Source organism: Euwallacea fornicatus, chromosome 13, assembly GCF_040115645.1.
Source record: "Euwallacea fornicatus isolate EFF26 chromosome 13, ASM4011564v1, whole genome shotgun sequence".
NCBI classification, from domain to species: Eukaryota; Metazoa; Arthropoda; class Insecta; order Coleoptera; family Curculionidae; genus Euwallacea; species Euwallacea fornicatus.
The window spans coordinates 1,649,340-1,670,381 of record NC_089553.1 but is presented as its reverse complement, the minus strand read 5'-3'; the positions used below and the strand labels follow the sequence as shown (position 1 = coordinate 1,670,381).

The window sequence follows — 21,042 nt, the reverse complement described above, 5'->3', positions numbered from 1 at the left end:
CATATCGAAACGCCTACACCATATACTTACCTGGAAACCAAATATTTTCAAAATCAATGCACCCAATTTTCATTTATCAGCCTTGTAAAAGTAGTTGAATACAGACAATTTCAAACAGATTTTTTCAATTAAATGCTTAGTACGTCTACTCACACCTAGATGGCGTTCGTCATATAATTACCTTTTTTTATGAATGTTTATTCGGCTTAAAAATACCGGTATCTAGATTCAACTTCTTAGAAATTAGACGTTATTTAATAGATGTTTCATTTTACATCAAAAACCTGTCGTTAGATTGAATTATACAACGTAATTTTTTTGAAAATTTTATTCCTCCCTAGACGTTATAAAAAAAAAACAAACATTGCTTCCTATCAATCTGGCCTACAAATAAAAACAGAGCCATCATTACAAATCCATTTTATGGAAACTAAAAACGAAGTCTAAAATTTATCAATTTAGTTAAAATAGTGGTCAGATAAGGTTTTCTGTGGTTATTTTTCTGTGAATCTGAAATTAACAAATGGTCAAAGAACATGCTCGTTTCAATGCACTTCTTGTAACATATTGTCCATTTAACGTACATTAGTAAAAATAGAGGCGGCATGCCTCCACTTTGGTTTTTGTTTAGAAATTTTACAACTATTCCCTATTGCGTATCATGTATGTAACAATGGAGAAATAATAATAAATATGCTCTGCTTATGCGCTAGGGGAAGTGGTACTAAAATTTATTACATCTAAAAAATACTAATGGCTTCCGTTTCCAAAATTACCAACTCCTACCTATTCCTGTGAATCCAAACTTTGTACTTGATCCGTGACCTAAATTGGTAATCTTAAATACGCAAGCTTTAACCCTACGGTGATCGCGTCTTGTTACACACTGTTAAAACAACTGAAAACGGATGGCATAAAAAAATTGAAAAAGAAAATCAAATGTAATACTAACTAACTTTACTTACAAGACCGATGCCTAATAAGGAATACTTTGAAAGGGCAGTAGTAACGTGCAACAAACAGAATAAATAAAACAATAAAAAGTGTAGAGTGCGACCGCCGGAAGGTTAAATAAATATCGAACAATGAACTAAACACTGTGACGCGCGAAAGGAAATTTTCGGGAGTATGTTGGAAAACGTAGGTTGAAACGGAACTAAAAAGATGAAATCTATGGTTTTTCTCGCGATCAAAACTCTCGACAGACATGTGCGAATAGACTGTACAAAAGAACAATGGTAGTATGGTATGGTTCATTGCGTGGTGCCTGCCACAACAGCCTAAAATCAAACTTTAGTATCTTTTCCACAAAGTCCAAGAGAACTTTATTCCAGCTACTAAAGTTTGCTAACCAGGGAGCCACACAATGCGAAGTCATGTCGCTGAAACCCTTTATATAATAAGAGATTAAATCTACGAATCACTATAATTTAGAATGGAGCAAAGAAACAACACCTATACATCAATCTGAACGTTTTAAGAGCTCCTGCACGCGTCTTCCACCACTCTATCAGTCGATAACAGTTCCCAATTTCGGCTAGTCAACTGGCCCGAATATTGGGACTGCTATAAGTACACACTGAACGGGTAAAAAACAAAATTACATTAAAGAACAAATTTACGGGATTAACTATATACAGAAGTGGAACCGGACGCCGAGCGCCGTGCCGCCGAACGGACTACAAGTGCTGCAAATTAAATTAAAACAAACGCGGACACGACCTTCGGCGGACGGCCGAAACCTGAGGGAATGAGAAGGCGAACGATGAGAGCGAAACGGTGCGAGTTTAATCGTCATCTTCATCATCCAGTTCTTCCTCCTCTTCCGGCTCTTCTTCGGCTTTTGGAACGGCCGGATTGTTCTTCTTTTTGTACGCTGTCATTTCCTGAAATTAAAAATATTATTTAAAATATAAAAATTATTTACAACTTTTTAAGCGAATTTTGGCACAGTATTATAGCTAAAACCCAAACTGACCTTCTCATATCTGGCTTTATCTTTATCAGCGAGAGCTTCATATTTGCTTCGAGACTGAGGATCAGCGTCAGCCCATCTTCTGCCTAACTCCTTAGCGATGTCTCCAACGCCGTATTCGGGGTTCTGGGCCTTCACTTTGGAGCGTTCGTCGTTGCTAAACCAGAAGAATGCGGACAGGGACCTTTTGGGCGCATTGGGATCCTTGGGCTGCTTTCGCTTCTTACCCCTCTGCTTCTCGCCCTTAGGGGGAGTGTAATTCTGCATTTCAGAGTCGTAGCGCTTCTTGTCCTTCTCGGCCATTTCGTGGAAGCGTTTCTTCTCCTTATCAGACATAGTCTATAAAACACAAATATATTAAAATTATCGTCGGTGCAAGGTAGAATAGAAAACTTTATGTCCTAATTTCCAAATAAGTTCTACCACGGGGAGGCGCGACGCGACTGAACAGTTTGGCAGTATAAAAAGTTTGTTTTACGAAAACATTTAGTTAGATTCCGAAGTTTGGTTAGATATAAATTATAATTGGTTTTTAATTACAAAAGTGAGACAGTCATCAACAACCAATACACAATAACAATACTTTCCCTTCTTTGTCAACGACAAGCTTACGTTGCGCCAATAAACAACACCTCTTAGATGCAATAGACTGTTTGTGAACATGATTTATTAATAATTGTCCAATCTCTGTATTAGACAAAATTGAAATACCACCTTCGATATCTGGAAGAAATTACCGGAAAATTTCCATCCACTACCACTTCGTGGCCCTTAAACTCAACAATGAGATTAAATTGAATTACAATATGAAGTTGATTGGTGTCGTCCCACAACGGTTCGAAAATCTCTTTGGACAACCTGTGACGCGAAATGAAAAATATGCTTAGCAAAAGTTCTTGAACCGTTTCGACACGGTGCATGGTGGATTGAAACATGTCTACGATCGACTAACAGAAGCCCAAATTTTCATGTTATAACTTCGAAAATCTACTATGTATTGTGACATTTGTCACACGTTTTATATGTTCTTTACCCAACAACCTCAAATCTTTTTACCTAACTATCTATCTGCCCACCAACACATAGCTGTCATCTATCAATCTCGAATCTCTCATACATTCTGATGTTATATTGTCATAAACTTGACCTTAAATATCGTTTATAACTTTTCAATGCTGTTCAGGGTGTCACTCATATTAGCGTCCACAAAAAAGCACAAAAACCTGTCTCGCATATAAAATAAATTAAAAATCAACGGGAACGCACGCCACTCGGTTTTCTCCCCGCGTAATTAATGGTCTCTCACTGACAGAGTTTTTGCATCGTCCACAAGTTAAATGGTGCGGAAAGTTCTATACAAAATGACAAATAACAGAGATATCGAAGGAGTTTTCCATTTCTTTTTACTTAAAATTTGTGCTGAAAGTTCACAAATCAAGCACTAACGCGGTGACTGTGCGAATCTTCTGCCTATTACCTCTTGAAATACCGAACAACCTTTAGAGCGTTTAGAATCGAATTCTTTAAGGTCAAAATATTTATTTCGCCATCAAAGTTGATTTCTTACCTTCCACCTTTCGGCGCACTTCTTAGAAAATTCAGCGAAAACGACATTTTCCTCAGGATGTTTCTTCTTATGCTCCTCGCGGCAAGTCTGCACGAAGAATGCATAGGCCGTCATGCGGCCCCTAGGTTTAGCGTCGGCCTTTTTGGGCATTCTTCCTTTCGTTTGAGAAATTTGAGTGTGCTGTAAAACCTTTAAGGAAAAAAGATCATCGGTTAGAGAATTTCTTTCTACAGAACAAAAAAAAAACTCATTTATTTAAAAAGATATTCATTATTTTGTCAAGAATTGGCACATAATCTAGATAATTTTAAAATTTCTTTTTAAACGAAATACGCTGCAACTTTTCAAAACCGACCAATAATGGAAAATTCTAAAACGAACCAAAGTGAACCGAAGTAAAGTTTATCCACTGAGGTAAACTTTATGCAATACAAAGCTAATTCACTGCCTACGCGGTGAAACTCCAACGCTTTAACTTCGACACCAAATCGCAAACCTTCAATGTGGGGTCCAGCTCCAAAATAATTCCATATAAATCGTCAATACATCCAAATTTAGCAAAATGGCTTCGCTGTCAATTTCGTACTTCCTGAAAAGTCTTGCGTGCAGCCCCACACACACCATAAAAGCCCTAGGGGTTTGCTTAATTTCATACAAGGAATAAACTTTCGGAGATTTTCGTGAGTCACAAATTCGGCTGACGTGCTGAATGAAGTTTGTTAATTCAGAAGTAGTATGCACTTTCTATAATAGAAAGTCTGATCAAACTCTCCGTTGAAACTCATATTGATATGGACCCCGCTGAACGCCTGAACTCCAGTTGATTACGCCACAAGTCACAAAATGTCAAATTTATTGAAGGACGCGACAACGTAGGCGACAAACACCTCGAAGTAAGAGCGATATCGCATTGATCCCAATGAAATTGGTTGAAAATCAGTTTGCATCTGAAGAGCTACAGCACTTATGCTCAACACGTGATCGGTTTATCTCTTTTTCAGAATTATTTAGTTAACACTCATGACTCTAACCAACTTGTTTGTTATCCATCTATTTCAGACATGACGATCTGGATATTTAATGGACTCCTATAAGCCGATTTCCAACCAATCGGATACATTGGCTATCATTTCTGGTGTAAGTTTAAAAAGTAACTCTGGCGGGCTTTAAGTAAATTAAACGAGAGTCAAAAATTGAAAACTCCTACATTAAAAGAAATGACACACCGATCACACGTCAGGCACGCGTCAATGCTCTGTCGACGGAAAAAGCATATTATTCACAATACGCCTTTTTATAGTTATTGTAGTCATATCATTACGATTTCATTAAACGGCAAGAGATACAGAGTTGGTTAGTGCAACAAAGGCAAGGGAGACCACTTTTGCGTTGGCTGTTAAGGTTTTGAAGTGAGACATTGTGGACCATAAAAATGCACAGCTCTGCTTTTGTCTATCTGACTCTTGCATTTTTCGAAATCCCAATGATGTGTCTCGAATTAGAACCTTCATATACAATCTTTGAGGATTATACATTGTCCACATCTGTAACTTCCAAAAGGGAACTACTTCACATTAAATAAGTGCAAATTTGGGAAATCTAGCAGTGGAGTTGTACAATAAATTCTCATATATATCATATGTATATGAACTACAGTAAGATACGTAAAACCCGAACTATCGCAAAATACTTTTTTTAATGGTAGGTAGTGCATTCACAGCAACTACACTGATTAACTAATTGACATAGAAAAGCTAAATATCATATATTCCAATCGCATAAATCATTTCTGGCACTTACACGAGAACGTTAAAAAAACCTTGTCAGCTTGAACGCTTGGAGAAAGAAGCTTACTGATAATTAAAGGATTTCAAATCTATTCGTATGAAAGTAATTGATTTCAACCCGTCACATGTCTCTCCATAAATCACAGAGCAACTTTCCAAAACGGAACAATAACAGAATTGTCAAAACAAACCAAATGAACCGAAATATACTTTATTCACTGAGATAAACTATACATTACAAAGCTAATTTACTTTATCTCTCTCTCTCTCTCTTTGCTTCTACGTAGCGAATCTCCGCCCCTTCAACCGTGACACCAAATTGCAAATTTTCAATGCGGGACCCAACTTAAGCCCCATGTATTTCATCATCATATCCGAATTTAATAATAAGAAAGCTTTGCCGTCAATTTCATGCTTTCGGAAGAGCTCCGCGTGCACCCCCAAATGCGGGTCCGTGGCCTCTATGAACTGAATAACCTCTTCTATGCCCCACTCTTGAATGGGAACTTTGCCCAAGTTGATATTCGCAGGAGGAGGAGAGGTTAGCGAACTCGAAGAACCAGCAAATGTAGTTGAAGTTGCAGGTTCTTGTTCGGGAGCTTTTCGTTTTACTGCAGGAGCCCTGGGAGTTTCCTTAAGTTCACACGAGGAACAAGCCTTCGAAGATTCTTCTAAAGCCCACAAATTCGGACAGCACTGCAATGTTTGACTCACTTGTTGCAGCATGTTCTCTAAATCATAAACGGTATTCACTTTTGGTAATTGTAAAGTATGAATGTCTCCTTTGAAATTAATATCAATATCGTCTCCTGTTAACGTCTGAAGTTTACTCATGACTACGTCAGATTGACTAGAGGCCGTCAGCAGTTGCTCTAGGAACTTCTTTTGCAGTGTCAACATTGAAACGTCATCCAGACTTACTGGTAACAATGCCGTATTTATCAAAGTACCCCCGTTGCAATTTCTATGAAAATATATAAACGTCGCAGGGAATGAAGAGGCTGAAGTATCTGCCTCTGATTGCACTACATCAGAAACCGAAGAACTGACTGTGGTTGTGGGTATAAAAGGGGCGAAAGCAGGCTTAAAACTGAACCTACTGATTCCAGTATTATTTTTCTGCCCTGGTGGCTGTAAAGGATGACCCGATTTCGCGCACCAACCGACAGGAAATATGTCCCGACTATCATATCTGCACCAATAATCAAAAGCTCCTTTCCACCCGTCAAAGGTAACATGAATTTGGTCTTTTTTGATCGCGCCCACAGTTGCGCAGCAAATTAAATGGGGATTTTTCTTGTCAACAGCCTCTAATTTTTGCCCCACTTGGAATAAGTTCGACTTTGGCCCCGGGAGTTCCTTCTGGAATACCTTGGAAGGGGCCATTTCGGCCCCGTTTAGGGTTTTCAATAGAAACATGGGCCAAGAACTGGCGTTCATGCGAAATCCCAGAGGCGGTTGCAGCATTCCTCCGGATTTTTCGCAATGGCCTATGGGGTGTATTTCGCTTGAATCCACTAAACGCCAAAAATCGTTTTTATTGTCGCTCCCATCGAGTCTCAATCGCAGTCTCGGTCCTAAAGTGCTAATCACAGTACCTATGCACGTTGACGTGACATTTCTAGGGTCAATTGCTTCCAACTTCATGCCTACTTTAAAATCATTTAGAGGAGGGCTGGAACCCTGCCTGAAACAGCTCAAAGGCGCAGCCTCGCTATTCGTTTCCTGCAGATATTCATCCCAATCGAAAGTTTGGAATGTTATCGGAGAACTGTCCATGGATGAAGATGGGCCTACACCCCCTCCTAATCTATTGCCTGCTTCCTTTTTTTGATGCTTATTCATGCAGAACGTTGAGCAATACTCCCGGTTGTTGCCTCGTATCACATTATTGCACTGGATGCAGGTACTGCCTTTGACGTAGGCCTTCCTGAATTCTGCCAAGCAAGTTTCCGAGCAGAACTCCTTCTTGCCGTTTGTGGTCGGGAAAACGTACTTTAGAGGTAGTTTGACCTCGTTGCACCAGGTGCAAGAAACAGGCTTTTTAGGTGGCCGACCCGGTCCTCGAAACTTTGAACTCATCGAGCTGCCGGACATATTCGCCTGTGATCATATGACTCTGATTGGCATTCGGCCTGGTGCGACGGTCATCGAACCTAAAAAAAAGGTCTAAGTTCAGGTTAGTACAGTGTCGGTTATATGACAGAGATATTTTCGAGCTGAGAGCTTTAACGAGATGATGCAGAGTCGCTCAAAACTACTTAAGACTCAAGACGATTGACATTGAAATACAGAAGCTTGATTTTGAGCTGTAGTTTTGAATCACTCCGTCTATATGCGCTCTCAACTTCAACTACCAAATCATCTCTGACACAAACTAACATTATACTTGCCTACCTCGCAGGAACTTAGACCCAAAATCAAGCTTCCCAAACTTCGCGCACTAATGAAAACGTCTTCTTCGAGCGAGAAAAAAAATACATCCAAAACCGGAACTTTCAAATTTTGCCACTACCACACCGGAAAGAAGGGAAAGAATAATGTATTACCTGGTTGTAGTTTTGGAGGTTAAGTTGTTGTTGCAACTGATGTGCCTGCTGTTGTAACTGAAATTGGCGAGCTTGAGCTTCTGCTATCGCTTGGTGGTGCTGCTGAAGAGCTTCTTGATGCTGCCTGCAAGATATTATAACTTAAATTGCAAGCTCAAGCAAAAAGATGAAAAACTAATTATTACATCGCACATTAATAACTAATTTACTAAATAATTGCTATACATTATTCTTCTTGGGTTTTTCAAAATGAAATTTTGTAAATGTCCGTATCTATGAAATGCGCGTATGCTGTATAAAAAATTGTAATTAAATATGTAATTAAATATATAATTAAATGCATGAAGAAAATCATGGTACGCACGCCAATGATTTTTTCGAAAATAAAAATTATTTGTTGAACCAAAAAAAATGAACACGATTCGTCGCAACAATTCTGCAAAGAACCGTGGTTTATTAAGAATATTGTATTTGAAAGTACTATCAGCATCCCCCTCTGAAGTTTGTATAAATACTTTCAATCACCCTGTACGGTGCTTCCTGAAGTACTTGTTTGACTAAAAACCGCAGATTTATATATTAAAAAACCTTCGTAGATGCCAAGTAGATTAACATATTGTGGGTAATGATGTGGAGGTTTGCTCCATGTATGGGTCTCAATATGAGAGGTCGAAAAAATGCATGAACCTCTGTATCAAATTTAAAGTATGAAGATGCGTTGGTGCATGATGCTACTATTTGGTTAGAAAGGTTTTTTGACCAATAAAACCAGGACGGGCTTGAGCAAGTTTCATAATATTTTCAACATCATGAGATGGAAAGATGATAATAGTAACAACGATGGTGAATATTCTTGAGGGTATATATTTACAGAACAGTTTAATGACTTCGTTTCTGGGATTGCTTATTCAGTGGAGTAGGACGTACTTCTTGGTTACAAGATTTCAGTCGAAGTCGTCGAGGATATCGCTGCCCCTTTCTCATTTGGGGAGACGTCCTTCGTAGGAGTAAAACGAAACCAGCCGGAATATGGCCTTAACGTTACTTGCGGGCCTTTAAAAACCAATCTTTAAAAAGGTGAATTTGTTCCAAATATGTTTACTACTAATTAAATACAAATAGCGAAGTATATAGGTACTTTGAACATTAATTATTAAAAAATAGTGGAGTTTTTAAAGACACAAAATTATTTAGTTCCGTAGTGGATTTAGATTTTCAGCACCAAATTAAGTAATATAGAGTGGCCACCATATTGGCATAACGTTAGCTAAATATCGGAAGCTCGGAAACTATTTTCTTATTAATGCACTTAACAAACACCAATGCTTTTTAAAACTTTTCTGATGTTTTACTTAAATTTTATTTACACAATACCTCCAGGAACCACTCGTAATCTATAAAAATATTTCAAACACCAATAATGCATTATCCTAAGGTGTGCTTGGCCACCCTCACATTTACATTCAATGCAATATATGGGGATTTAAGGTTGTAAAATGTTCGGTCAAGAAAACCTATTTTACTGGTTCCAATATTTCACTGCTAAACCAATGGACATTTCTGGTCAATTTTAAATAGCGAAAGAATATTCTTTCTACCTATCCACATATTTTCTGGTAAATTAATAATTTAAGTTTAATGTTAAAAGTGTCGCTACTTACTATATGACAGTAATTCCACTCATTCTGTCAATCTTAAAGTTAACGGTCAAATTCAAAAGCATCTGGACAATTTCAATTTGACTCATTAGACTGTGTTGATTAAACATTTTTTGTCGTAATGTCGTCATCCGATTTTAATTCCGACTTAACGAGGATTTATAGTAAATTTAGAAATTCTATAAATGAAAGAAACTGATTCTCGTTTTAAAAAAATCACATTTCGTATTTCCAACTATTTAAAATCAAATTTTTGTCGCAAAACGTTTTTAACACAGTGAATCTCTTGAATCGCTCAAACCCTTTAGCTATCACTAATTACTTCTAATTAACCAGATCTCCTTTCCTTCGACTACCCATTGCAAAATAGACAAACACAAGCTGATGTATAATTTTATAACAAACTACTTTTCACATTAACGACTTGACCCAATTTTACTAACTGAATTTCATAACGAATTTAGACAAATAATGAATCGATTGCGTTTTAGATCGTCGATAAAGTTGGAAAGCTTAGATCAAAGCCAAGTACCTTCGTGGCCCGCCTAATTTTCACAAACCCACCCAGAACACAGTTGACGGGGCTCACCATGTACGTCAGTAAAATGCTTAGTCTAAGTCTAAAAAAGGATTTATAAAGCGGAATTTTAAACCAAAATTCGACATGTGTTTAAGTCTCTAATGGTGTTTAGCTATGCAAAACGATGGAAAAACGTTACAAAACCCACATAAATTCATAACTATGAAAGAAATGCTTACAATTTTATATTCGAATTAAAAATATCATGTCACCTGCCTGTATTCCTCCTGCTGCTGCCTCTGTACAGCCTCCTGGTGCTGTCGGTTCACTTCTTGCCTCTCAGCTTCTTCTTGTCTTGATTGAGTGTCCTGTTGCTGTAACAACAAACGTTTATAAGAATGAGAATCAAACATCAAACAACTTTGAAAGATTTTTATTCACATTTGATCCGAAAGAAACCTATGAAACTACTATGTTTGCTAAGAACATGATCTCTGCAAAGAACCTCTCTTATGTGCAAACCGTCGCTTTCGTAGTTTAGAGTATTAACCAACAAAAAAAAAAAAAAACATTGAATCATACTGAAGACATAAAACTTGGGTTCAAAGGAAAAAAACGGTATAATTCGAATAGATTGACGATGAGGGGTATATTTTAAAGATGCCTAAGAAAAGTTATTGAAAGGAATATTCAGAACACTAGAGGTCAGTAGGTTTAATAAGTATTAAAAATCTTTAAAATATCCATATATATATATATATATATATATATATGGATATTTTGCTTCAAACACACTTCACAATCCAAGTTATGGTAATAAATAATAAAGCTGGAAACAAAAAAAGTCAGTGCCCTTTTCACTCCACATTATCACATATCCTCCCCTAGCATGTGATAATTAATTTAGTGATATTAACATTCATTAGCAAGGCGAATATTAAGGAAAACTATCCATCAGAATTTTTGATGATTTTAGAAATCGCAATAGCACGCGTGAGGGCACTTGGAACTCCTCATGCTATAATTGTTGATAATGGCCTCCTCCTATGATAATGCAGGCCTCCGACCTACGTTTTATCGACTAACGTACCCGTTCGAAAATGCCCCGGAGTGTTACGGATCGTATTGCAGGATACAATAATGCGATTCTTCAGTTTTTTAACAGAATTAACTGGTGTAGTGAAAATTGAACTTTTTAAGATCTGGGGACCTAGAAGACAAAACGTGTAATGCAATTGTTGCGATTCAAAATGCCAATTTTCCCAGTGGCGTCGAAATTTGGGGCAAAAAATTTCATGCAATCCTAAAATCTCCGCATCTGGCATACGGGAAAAAGTTGAAGTAGCGCTCAAAACGCAACTAATATTAACGATAACAGGTGTACAGAATCTGAATTCTGTATCTCAAACGATTCCTGTGATATTATCAAAAAACTGAAGAAAAAAAAAACTTTTTTGACACACTCTATTTCCAGAATGGTGCGTTTGCAGACTCATGTTAATGGGAAGTTTTTTTCTTACAGCAACCCAAAAGACCACGCCCTTTATTTTCCGACACGTTTTGAACCACCCTGTGCACATACAACACTCCCCCTCAGTTCAAGATCTATCAGAAGGGAACCAAGTTCGCGAAAACTTCTGTTAGTGGTAATTGGGGTTTGCATAAAACAGTTCTGAAAGGAGGAATTTTTTGTTTTACTCAATTTGTATCGGATTCGCGATAATCCACTTGTGGCTCACAGTTCCCATTCCTACCACGGATTCTCAATTGATGGGCGGTCAGCATTAACAGGAAACTGTTTATTTCAGCCCTCCTGCATCCAAAGTACGCTGGAGACAGTTTTCTAAGTGTTTAAAATTTTAGCTTAACATTTGTCTGCAAAATGTCTTTTTATTAGTAGTAAGTCGGCGGGCAAGTTTTCAATTGTAAAAATTTAATTTCAAATGCCCAAGCTCAGTTATATGCAGCTGAATGAAAATTATCCGGATAGGTGGATTGGCGCGAAGGTCCCGTAAGATGACCTGGCACCCAGATCTAGCACCTCTTGATTCTTATTTCCGGTTCCTTACAATCTAAAGAATATTTGCAATTTATCAACCAGAGAAATCTAAAAAAAATTGTGTGTGTATGAAGTCGGAGTAAGTTCGAACACAGGGGAACAGAGGCACTATATTCCATATAGCTTTTACATAAAATGGTCAAAGTAGTATTATCCATCAATTTGTCTGGACTTTTTATTGTTGTTTTGGTTGGTTGTGGTGTACTGTAAAATAATACTTTAAATGTCCATATAATTAAATAGCAGTCTCTTTAACTGCAAAGAAAATGCAAAATGGCATTTTTACTGTAATAGGGTGTAGTTCGAACACGGTTCTCCGATACCTTAGTTAGTTGTTAACTGAATATTATTAATATACATGCAAGAGGAAGATGACAAACTATAAGAAAAAGCTACATTAAAGACTTATAACTTAATTTCCAAGTAATAATGACGCAAAGCACGCTGCCTGACGATAAATTTTGGGTTCTTTCACACGGAATCGTTAATTTTTTTCCATGCGGAATGGGAGAGTGGCAATTTTAGTAAACATGTATACATTTTTTCACCTCTACATTACATTTCGTGTTGTCAGTTTGCGCCGTATTTTACCTAGGCCGAAAAAGTAATAAAAAAATTACCCAAAAAGTTCAGTACACTTTATTATACTAGTTATTTTCAGAACTTAAAAAGCAGAACCGAAACGAATGCGGGTCTGACTGTTTTTCCGCATCGTCGCGATACATCATTTCAGAAGTGGCCTGAGGCCATTCAGTTGGGATCAAGATCCGCGGTGGTTCGCCGAGTTGCCCCAGGCAGCAAACAGGTAGGAGGATTATAAAAGTTTTCAGCGGCCCCACGGTCATTATTAAACCTAGTACTCATAAGACTGACCACTAGTTGGGATAAAAATTAAGAAGACAAAACAATTGATCACCGATGCCTACCAAATGATGTTCCTGTTGGTCGGACATATTTTGCAACCCTTGCAAGCCGGTATTCTGCATGTCTTGCTGGAAATTCCACCACTGACCCTGCTGCTGCTGTTGTTGTGGCTGTGGTTGTTGAGTATAATTAGCGTTGAACTGATTAGATTCCGCATTGGAATTTGAGGTGTTTGTAGAGTCGAAGGAGTTGGCTAATTTGTAACTGAACATTTGACTCTGAGGAGTTTGACTCGAAGAACTAATGGCTGTCTCTACTAAATTTTGCTGGTGCTGCATCTGCTGGAGCAGCTGTTGCTGGTCGGCGTTGTTCCACCACATATTACCCTCCCAGGCGCCCCTGTTATCCGACATGGCGGACGGCGAAAGAACAGGCGAAAGGGCTTTTCAGCGCGCACAATCACTATACAACATGAGGAAGGCACTGAATGACACAGAATAGAGATAAGCGAGACACAACCACGTGGCGTAGCCCAAGCACTACGTTAAATTATCGGCGTTAAAACGTTAAATAGCCGCTCACTTTTACGGGCAATTTTTCCGCGTTCAAGAGCACAGAACATATTTCGGAAAGGCGAACTGGTGCACGCGGCAAAAATGTTGGGACTGAATGGCGGCAACAGCGCGCGTGAACGGGGCCCAGTGATGTCGACTCAAGTGGCCTGCGCAAGAGATTCTGTGAGCCGGTTATGGCCCCCCCGCGGCCCCTCCCAACCCGAACAACGGTCAATAAGAAGGTTGCAGGAAGGGCGGCGTTGTCGCCTTGGGTCAAATTTCTATGTTGTACCAGATAACTTCTCACCTATTTTCAAGGCACTCGTCAGAAACGAAAAAACCTTATTTTTTTTTTAATATTAGAGAGTAAGCTGGTTCCAAAGCAAAAATTGAAAAGATTAGAACCCGCGATCTTGACCGCACTTAAAACTCATTCACGATTATGTATGTCTATGTTAGATTTTTTGAGAGGGCCAATAATAGTTTGTAAGAATCGAATTTAAAAAGACAAAATTAACATTCTTTAAGGGCAAAAGAAAAGGGGGAAAGAAACTGAAGGGAAATTTATGGCAACGCTGAACGCTACGTTCAATCCAGGCCACTGAAAAGCCGGCAGGGGGAGCGTTGCTCAATTAAACAGCTCGTTAATAATCCGCGGGGCTGCCTTGTTTCTAGTCATATATTAAAATATTTTTACTCATACGTCATTACCAATAAAAACACATTTAGGTGCCCGAAAAAATCTGTAAAAGAAGGAGCTGTACAAATACAAAGATAAGCACTCATTCTTCATTTTTCCAACATAGCAATATTTGAGAAGAAAACATTAAAATTTTTATTGAATATCATAAACCTAAGGTTTCACTCACGGTTTCTATGAAAAACGCTAAGACTCAACTTTTATGCAAGGAAACACTGGGTTTTTCATCTAGGAGTGTACTCTATGTAATCTGCCTTAAAAATTCCATATAATTATCGCATATTGTTTCTAAACGTAGAATGACGTTTAGATAATTATTGAACTCCAATCAACGAAGTTCGAAGCTTGTACTGTTGTAGCATTTTGTATTTGATTTTTTTAAGAAAATTCGACACTAAATACCACCGTTTTATCAGATCCCTGATTGCTCCAAATTCCCTTTGCTTTACTGTCGGGTTTTTTCATCTACCCTGAATCAACAAAACCTGCATTCCTATTTAATACAAAATCACGTGTATAGTTGCAAATTTGCACATCATATGCGATGACAGATTTTGAAAAGTCAATTCCTCCATCGACCACAAACAGCGATCTTCTGGTATTATCGCCATCGGGTCTAAGGATAGTCAAATCATAGTTGTTCACTTCTACCACTACTCAGGACACTAGTTTGGATGAGGGAAACGGTGAGATGCTTGTTTGCAAGCAGGTTTACAAATCCTACGGGTGTGTTGCCAGTTTAAATTCAGTGATTTATTCAGCGTTCGGTTCCTTTGTGGTGAAATGTTCAGGTCCGCAAGAAGATTAAAGATAATTGAAAACATTGCGATGTTCATGAGATTATATGAATAAGTAAAATGTTTATAAAATAAATAAAAAATGCGTTCGACACACATCCAGATTGTTGACAAATTCAGATAGATAAATAATGAGTTCGCCATATTTCCAAGAAATTGTGTTTGTTTTTGACCTTTTATTATTATACGAATTGTGACTTGCGTTATAAAATAAAATAAAAAATAAATCATTTATAATATACGTTGTAGTAACCATACCCAGACCCAGTTGCAGACTAGGCTCCTCTCGCCTCGTTGGTAGAGAACCGTACTGTAAGTCACACACTGAACTCCCTAATAGTAATTATGCAAAAAATCCTTACAGCATCTAATATAATATGTAATTAACGTATATAAATTGACACTAAAAACTATTCTGAACTACCTGAAGCTGAACTAAACTGGAAGAGAGTAAATCTCCTTCAGGACTAGAAAACTATAAAGGTCTCGATCGAAAAAAATTATCTTATACCCTTAAGCACACTACAACTACAACAAACTTATCACTTTCCGTCCTACATTCATTAAATTAATTCCGACACCTCTATGTGAGGTACCTAACCGGTCTTTGTCCACTTGAATTCTGAAACACCCTGTACATCGACTTGCTCTGGTATTTTCAATTGTTTTTGCTAGCTATTGCTTGCTTAACAGAAATAATCGTACGACCATTGTTTCCAGTGTTTGCCAAAGTCTGATCGAGAATATTCGCCACTTACATCACTACTAGAAAAAGTGGCCTAATGTAGTCCGAAAAACCGTACGTATCTGCATAACGATATACCATTGGCTACAGGATCACTACAAAATATATATCGCTCATTTGCTTTAAATTTAGAAAAATCCTCATAATGAAGAAATATAATCAAAAATACACTTTTTTCAAACACAGTTCTAGTTTTTGTTCATAGAAGTATCATATGTATGTACTTATTCATCGTAACAATACTTAAAATGGATTCCATTCACTTGAAAAAGTGATTGATATGCCAGTTCACTATGATAAACAGTTCAAAGAGCTAATAATTACAATTACGTCGAAGCAAGAAGATGCTTTCTAGATTATTATCCAGCACAGGAATCTGGAATAAGAATTATTGATTTTTGGAATACGGGCACAGGCCCGTAAGTGCCTAAAGGTCTGCAAGTCCTGAGAGAAACAACCTGAATGACCCGCCCTGTGGACAAACTCCTGAATATTCTGAACGCAATCTGACATGTTAGGAAACAATTCATAGTATTGTTTTTGAAACAGAGAAAATGTTAATTAAATCGAAAGAAGCATTTATTAAAATAATATTATATTAGTAAAAAAACATTTTTTTTTGTAAATATTCCGGACAGAAATACGTTTCGAAAAACTCGTCTTATTTAGACCCAAGGAATATAGCCTTAAATTTACGCCATACATTTACGAAACACCCCCATAGCAACCACGAAATGATACAATAATAAAACTATGAACACGGGGTTTGCGCAAACGCCGCAAGCGAGTGCAGTAAGCGCAGAATGGAACTCGTTTCGTCCTTAATTTGAGCAAAAATATCGTTTTGTTTAAGATGTGTATATTTTTTTTCTAGAGCCAAAAAACAAATTTGTGAAAAATGAAAGCGATGTAGTACCTTAAAACCTTAAAATTCCACAAACCGGTCACGGAATATGCCGCCCAGCTGATGTTTGTTTAGCCTCGTTGCCATTTACACCAACATGAAGTAGTAGTAAATAAGAGTAATAATATAGAAATCGATTATTTTTCGATACTACTTTTGAGTCCACGAGAACGCAGTGACAGCCGAGGGAAAAATTTATAGTAATATAAAAAACTCTTTTGGCAGTGATGATCTACATTGAGTTGATCTCTATCAGTTTCTCAACCTATCAGATTGAGCAACAGCCGGACATACGCAGCCAATATCACCATTACCGAAATCCCTTAAGATGTTCTCAAACGAAATTCGAATTGTCAAATAGAGTGTTCATTAAAAAATCTCAAGGGGGCGTTGAAATGTCAGTGGCATCTGTTATCTATTGTCAATTGAGATGTTTAGTAGTAAATGGCAAATGAGGACCAAATGAATGCCCTACGCGCTTACGGTTCATCGCCCCTTCTGTGAGGTTTTTTTAATGATTTAATGATGACGTTTCGTGCGTATGCATTCACTCCATTCTTCTCCGCAGTGTAAATAGTGACTCGGGTACTAGAATGAGATACGTTGCGTAAGATTTGAAATGTTTTGAGGGCTCGAATTCGCCCAATTTCGACTTCCAACATTGACTCACAATGTAATTTGATTTGATATGATATAATAACGTTCTTCTGAGACCATGTTGTCGGAAGAATTACAGGGTACTTGAAATTTTGTGATTAGGACTTTATGAACGATTAAAAGAACATTTAAATGAAAGTTTCTTTAATCATGGGATTCTTTTTCTTTCAAAGTGTTTCAAACCAAATTATTAAAATATTTATTATTTTTATGACATCAGTGATCTACATTTAATGTTCATATCCCAAATGCAATCCGCTCAAGGACCACAAAAACATCAAAGTTATTGTGAAATGGTGACATAAAAAGAAAACACTTCCAATCTACAATTAAACGCTTCTTTTCACGATGATACTCCTGTCTGTTTTTTTTAGAACCGTTCTTTTTTTTATAGCACTATTAGTATTCAACACTTAGAACTCCGTCACTGATGAAGCTGATCACCAGATATTGCCTTGTAACATTTTAGACATCAATTTTATTTAACACCGAAAATTAAAAAAAAAAGTTTAAATAATTTGATCATCCTATAAATCAGAAATTAAAAAAATTAAAACCTCTTTATATGAACAACTAACTTTCGAAAGTGTTTATCTAATCGTTCTTAAAATCCTAACCATAAAACCTGGAATGCTTACATTTCTGAAGATTGTAAATTACAACATCTAAATTTTATGACATTAATGACACATTCTCTATGGATCTCATAAAACAAACATTATAGTATATATTGAGAGGTAGGAATTACTTTAAAATTTGTTCTATATGAACAGTGACAGTTTTAGAAATGGAGGGTGTCATTCAAAAAAGTATATTATTTAATAATATTGTATTTTCCGTAACTTTTCTTTGAATCTGACATTTTTCAAAACAAAATTGTTAAAAACACAGGATATTTTGTATTTTCGATTTTTTTAACTTTTCAGCCCTTAGCTCAATTCATAATAAGCAACCTTGCACAAAGTGTTCAATTCCAAATAAGAAAATTCATTTCACCTTTGGTACTACCAGAAATGAATATTGAACATCCATATGTACAACTTTGCACAACAAACTTAATTTTAGAAATAAAGCTAGTTTCTTTGCAGCTAAACTAAAATCAACTTTCAACACCCTGTATTTCTGTCACTCTCAACCATCAGAGAAGACACCTTTATACCACTGGTCACTATTGGACAAATATATCCAGGTTTTGGATTTACCATTATTAAGGACTTTCCTTATATAAACATATCCAAAAATGACTCTTGCAAATATACGTAACTCAAATTTTTACCTTTGGACCGAAATGTTGAATTATGGCTTAAGCTTTGTTTTGCTAAACCCAACCCTTATGTATCACAAAAACACATGAGTTTTGTTTAAGCAAAAATATTGCTTTAATGCCAGGTCTATGGATAGACAGTCATGCTGGCCAAAACCATTCTCATTTAACATTTTTTTTTATTAGCCTTATAAGAGGTTAGTAGTTTGTCAGATTACCTTTACTGTGAAAGCAATACGTTTCTAATGGATCACAAAATTGTGAAGGTTGGATTTATATAAACCACACCCAAGATTCAACAACCCTGGGCCTTTGTATCTCTCAACTATTGTTTGAGTTTGCTCCAGAACAAAGACATGCCAACTACAAGGGTCAAAATTTGCCATGCCAGTTTTTGCAATTTACAATAGAAATTATCAAAATGGAATATATTAAATTATTAATTTATTATGTTAGGGTTGCACATTTCCCCAAATTTATAGGTTTTCTTAGGCTGGATGTATGGTTTCTGCAACATAAGCCATAAGTTATATTGTTAAAATTTTATATAAATTCTATTTGAAAATTAATGTCAAAGTTGGCAGATGTCATCCTAACAAAGTCATTGTTTTGATTATTATTTTTTTTTTTACATTTTGAGGTTAAGTTTTGGAGCCCGTGTTGACAGAAAACATAAATCTAGCTTTAGTCCAAGAAGTAAAACCAAGTTAGTAAATTAAGAAAAAAGAACCCGACAAACACCAGATTGTTACCTAAAATTAAAAGTAAAACACAACAATCAATAGAAAAAATAATCAAAAACTTCCAAGGAAAAAACAATCAAGTCGGCTATGTAATTACTGACGCCAAATTGTTACCAAAATGGAGACCTACTTCTAGGGATCCCAATATGGAGATCAATCCGATCATAAATCGTAAAACCAATAACCCAATCCGCCCTGCATTACCGTTATAGCAAAAATACCCCGTTTTCTATAAACATACAAACAACAATACATTCGTGAGGATTTGGCGGCAAAATTAAAACTTCCAGAACTATACCACCAAACGCCCAAAAATCATAAAAGGCGTCATTTTTGTCTACGTCACCAATTATGTGATTTTACAAAATAACTCGTTAATCCCGAAGACGAGATAAAAATCAAAAACGAAATGAAAAACTAACCAGGTAATGTATTTTTCCATAAGAGATATACTCTATGCTGTACCGTATATGCCATAAGGAAAGCACAGCACAAGGCGACCGTTCTGTGCAAATGGAGTCGTATATACGCCGTGTATAGCCGACCATATGAACAAAGCCGAACAGAAAACTATTATTTTCTCAGCTTGTTATAGAAATATCGCTATGAAATTACATCAAAAAATTACCTGATAAATTAGAAAGCGAAATATAAATTCAGAACGACGTGGAACACTCCGAAACAGTATAAAAAAATTAAATGATTTCACTATCAGCAACCCAATGCTTTTCTTATGGCAGCCATTTGCCTAGCGTTTATATGGAAGGTATACGGGTAAACTCAAGAGCTAGTATTACTCGCTAAAATGCTTATTGCCAGTAACAAGTCTTTGCCGGCATTAACAAGTGATAAGAAATATTAGCCCTGAGGTATTAATTATACACTGACAAATTTTACAATCACAAATAAAAATAATTCTTACCTTCCGATGCTTCCAAACTCAACTGTACGCACGCTTGCTTCGTAAACGCGGTCCCACGCCAATTTGGATGCGAAGTCGAAAGCCGACAGCACTCTGCTTAGGCAGGCTTTCTATTGGTCCAATTCGAATCCACCGCCCGAAAGCGACCATTAGAAGGACTCGGCTAAATTCGTGGCCTTTCTTTTTTTGCCATCCAATAAAATCGCTTGTTGCCACACAAGAACAAGGGGTTTATTTGATTAGCGGGAAAAATAATCGTTACGTGAATACTTCAAACTAAAGGAAAGATGAAAGATCTTGCTTCGTTGAATTGTCAAAAATGTAGGAAATATTAATTAAGAATATCGGCTTAAAATACGGGACAATTGTGGTCAATTTCTTCGTACGTTTATTACTATCTTTGTTACAATATGACAAAAAATAAATCCGATCGTTAGGAACAGTCAAAAATCTTATACTAATTCATGTAATAGATGCTAACGATTTCTTAAATTTCCAATCCCACTCGTATATTAAATTCGCCTACTTTTAATATTTGTTATTAATACAGAGTCAAATAATTATCGTTAGCATTTTTTTACATTTTCTTCATGATTACTCATCTTACGTAGCATTATTACTAGTACTCCTAGCAGTGTTATGAGGCTCTAGATGTTCTGAATTTTCACAGGAAAATGCTCAGTGTTACGTTTTGCAAACGTCGTACGTCACAAATTAGTCTAAATATCCAAGCTGTGAAGCAAAAAGGCAACAGTGCGTTATTGCAAATCAACTCTT

At 36.8% G+C, this 21,042-nt stretch overlaps 1 protein-coding gene across 5 annotated transcripts; it reads right to left on the bottom strand.

The window, feature by feature from the left end:
* Positions 1-615: 615 nt before the first annotated feature.
* LOC136343101 (polycomb protein Scm-like) lies at positions 616-20,413 on the bottom strand. 5 transcript variants are annotated; one of them, XM_066289520.1, is made up of 6 exons: positions 13,042-13,649; positions 10,329-10,430; positions 7,879-7,998; positions 3,543-3,731; positions 1,979-2,314; positions 616-1,886 (listed from the first exon to the last, which is right to left on the bottom strand). In XM_066289520.1, the coding sequence occupies exons 1-6, from the start codon at positions 13,390-13,392 to the stop codon at positions 1,788-1,790; spliced, it is 1,197 nt and encodes a 398-aa protein (XP_066145617.1). In that variant the 5' UTR covers positions 13,393-13,649; the 3' UTR covers positions 616-1,787. The 5 variants fall into 5 exon arrangements, with proteins under 5 accessions (XP_066145617.1, XP_066145614.1, XP_066145613.1 ...); XM_066289517.1 differs by lacking the exons at positions 616-1,886; positions 1,979-2,314; positions 3,543-3,731; positions 13,042-13,649 and adding exons at positions 5,525-7,485; positions 20,266-20,413 and having other exon boundaries at positions 7,879-8,002; XM_066289516.1 differs by lacking the exons at positions 616-1,886; positions 1,979-2,314; positions 3,543-3,731; positions 13,042-13,649 and adding exons at positions 5,525-7,485; positions 20,266-20,413.
* Positions 20,414-21,042: the final 629 nt, after the last annotated feature.

Coding starts and splice junctions, on each gene's coding strand:
- LOC136343101 (XM_066289517.1), bottom strand. CDS start 7,426: ATGTCCGGCAGCTCGATGAGTTCAAAGTTTCGAGGACCGGGTCGGCCA.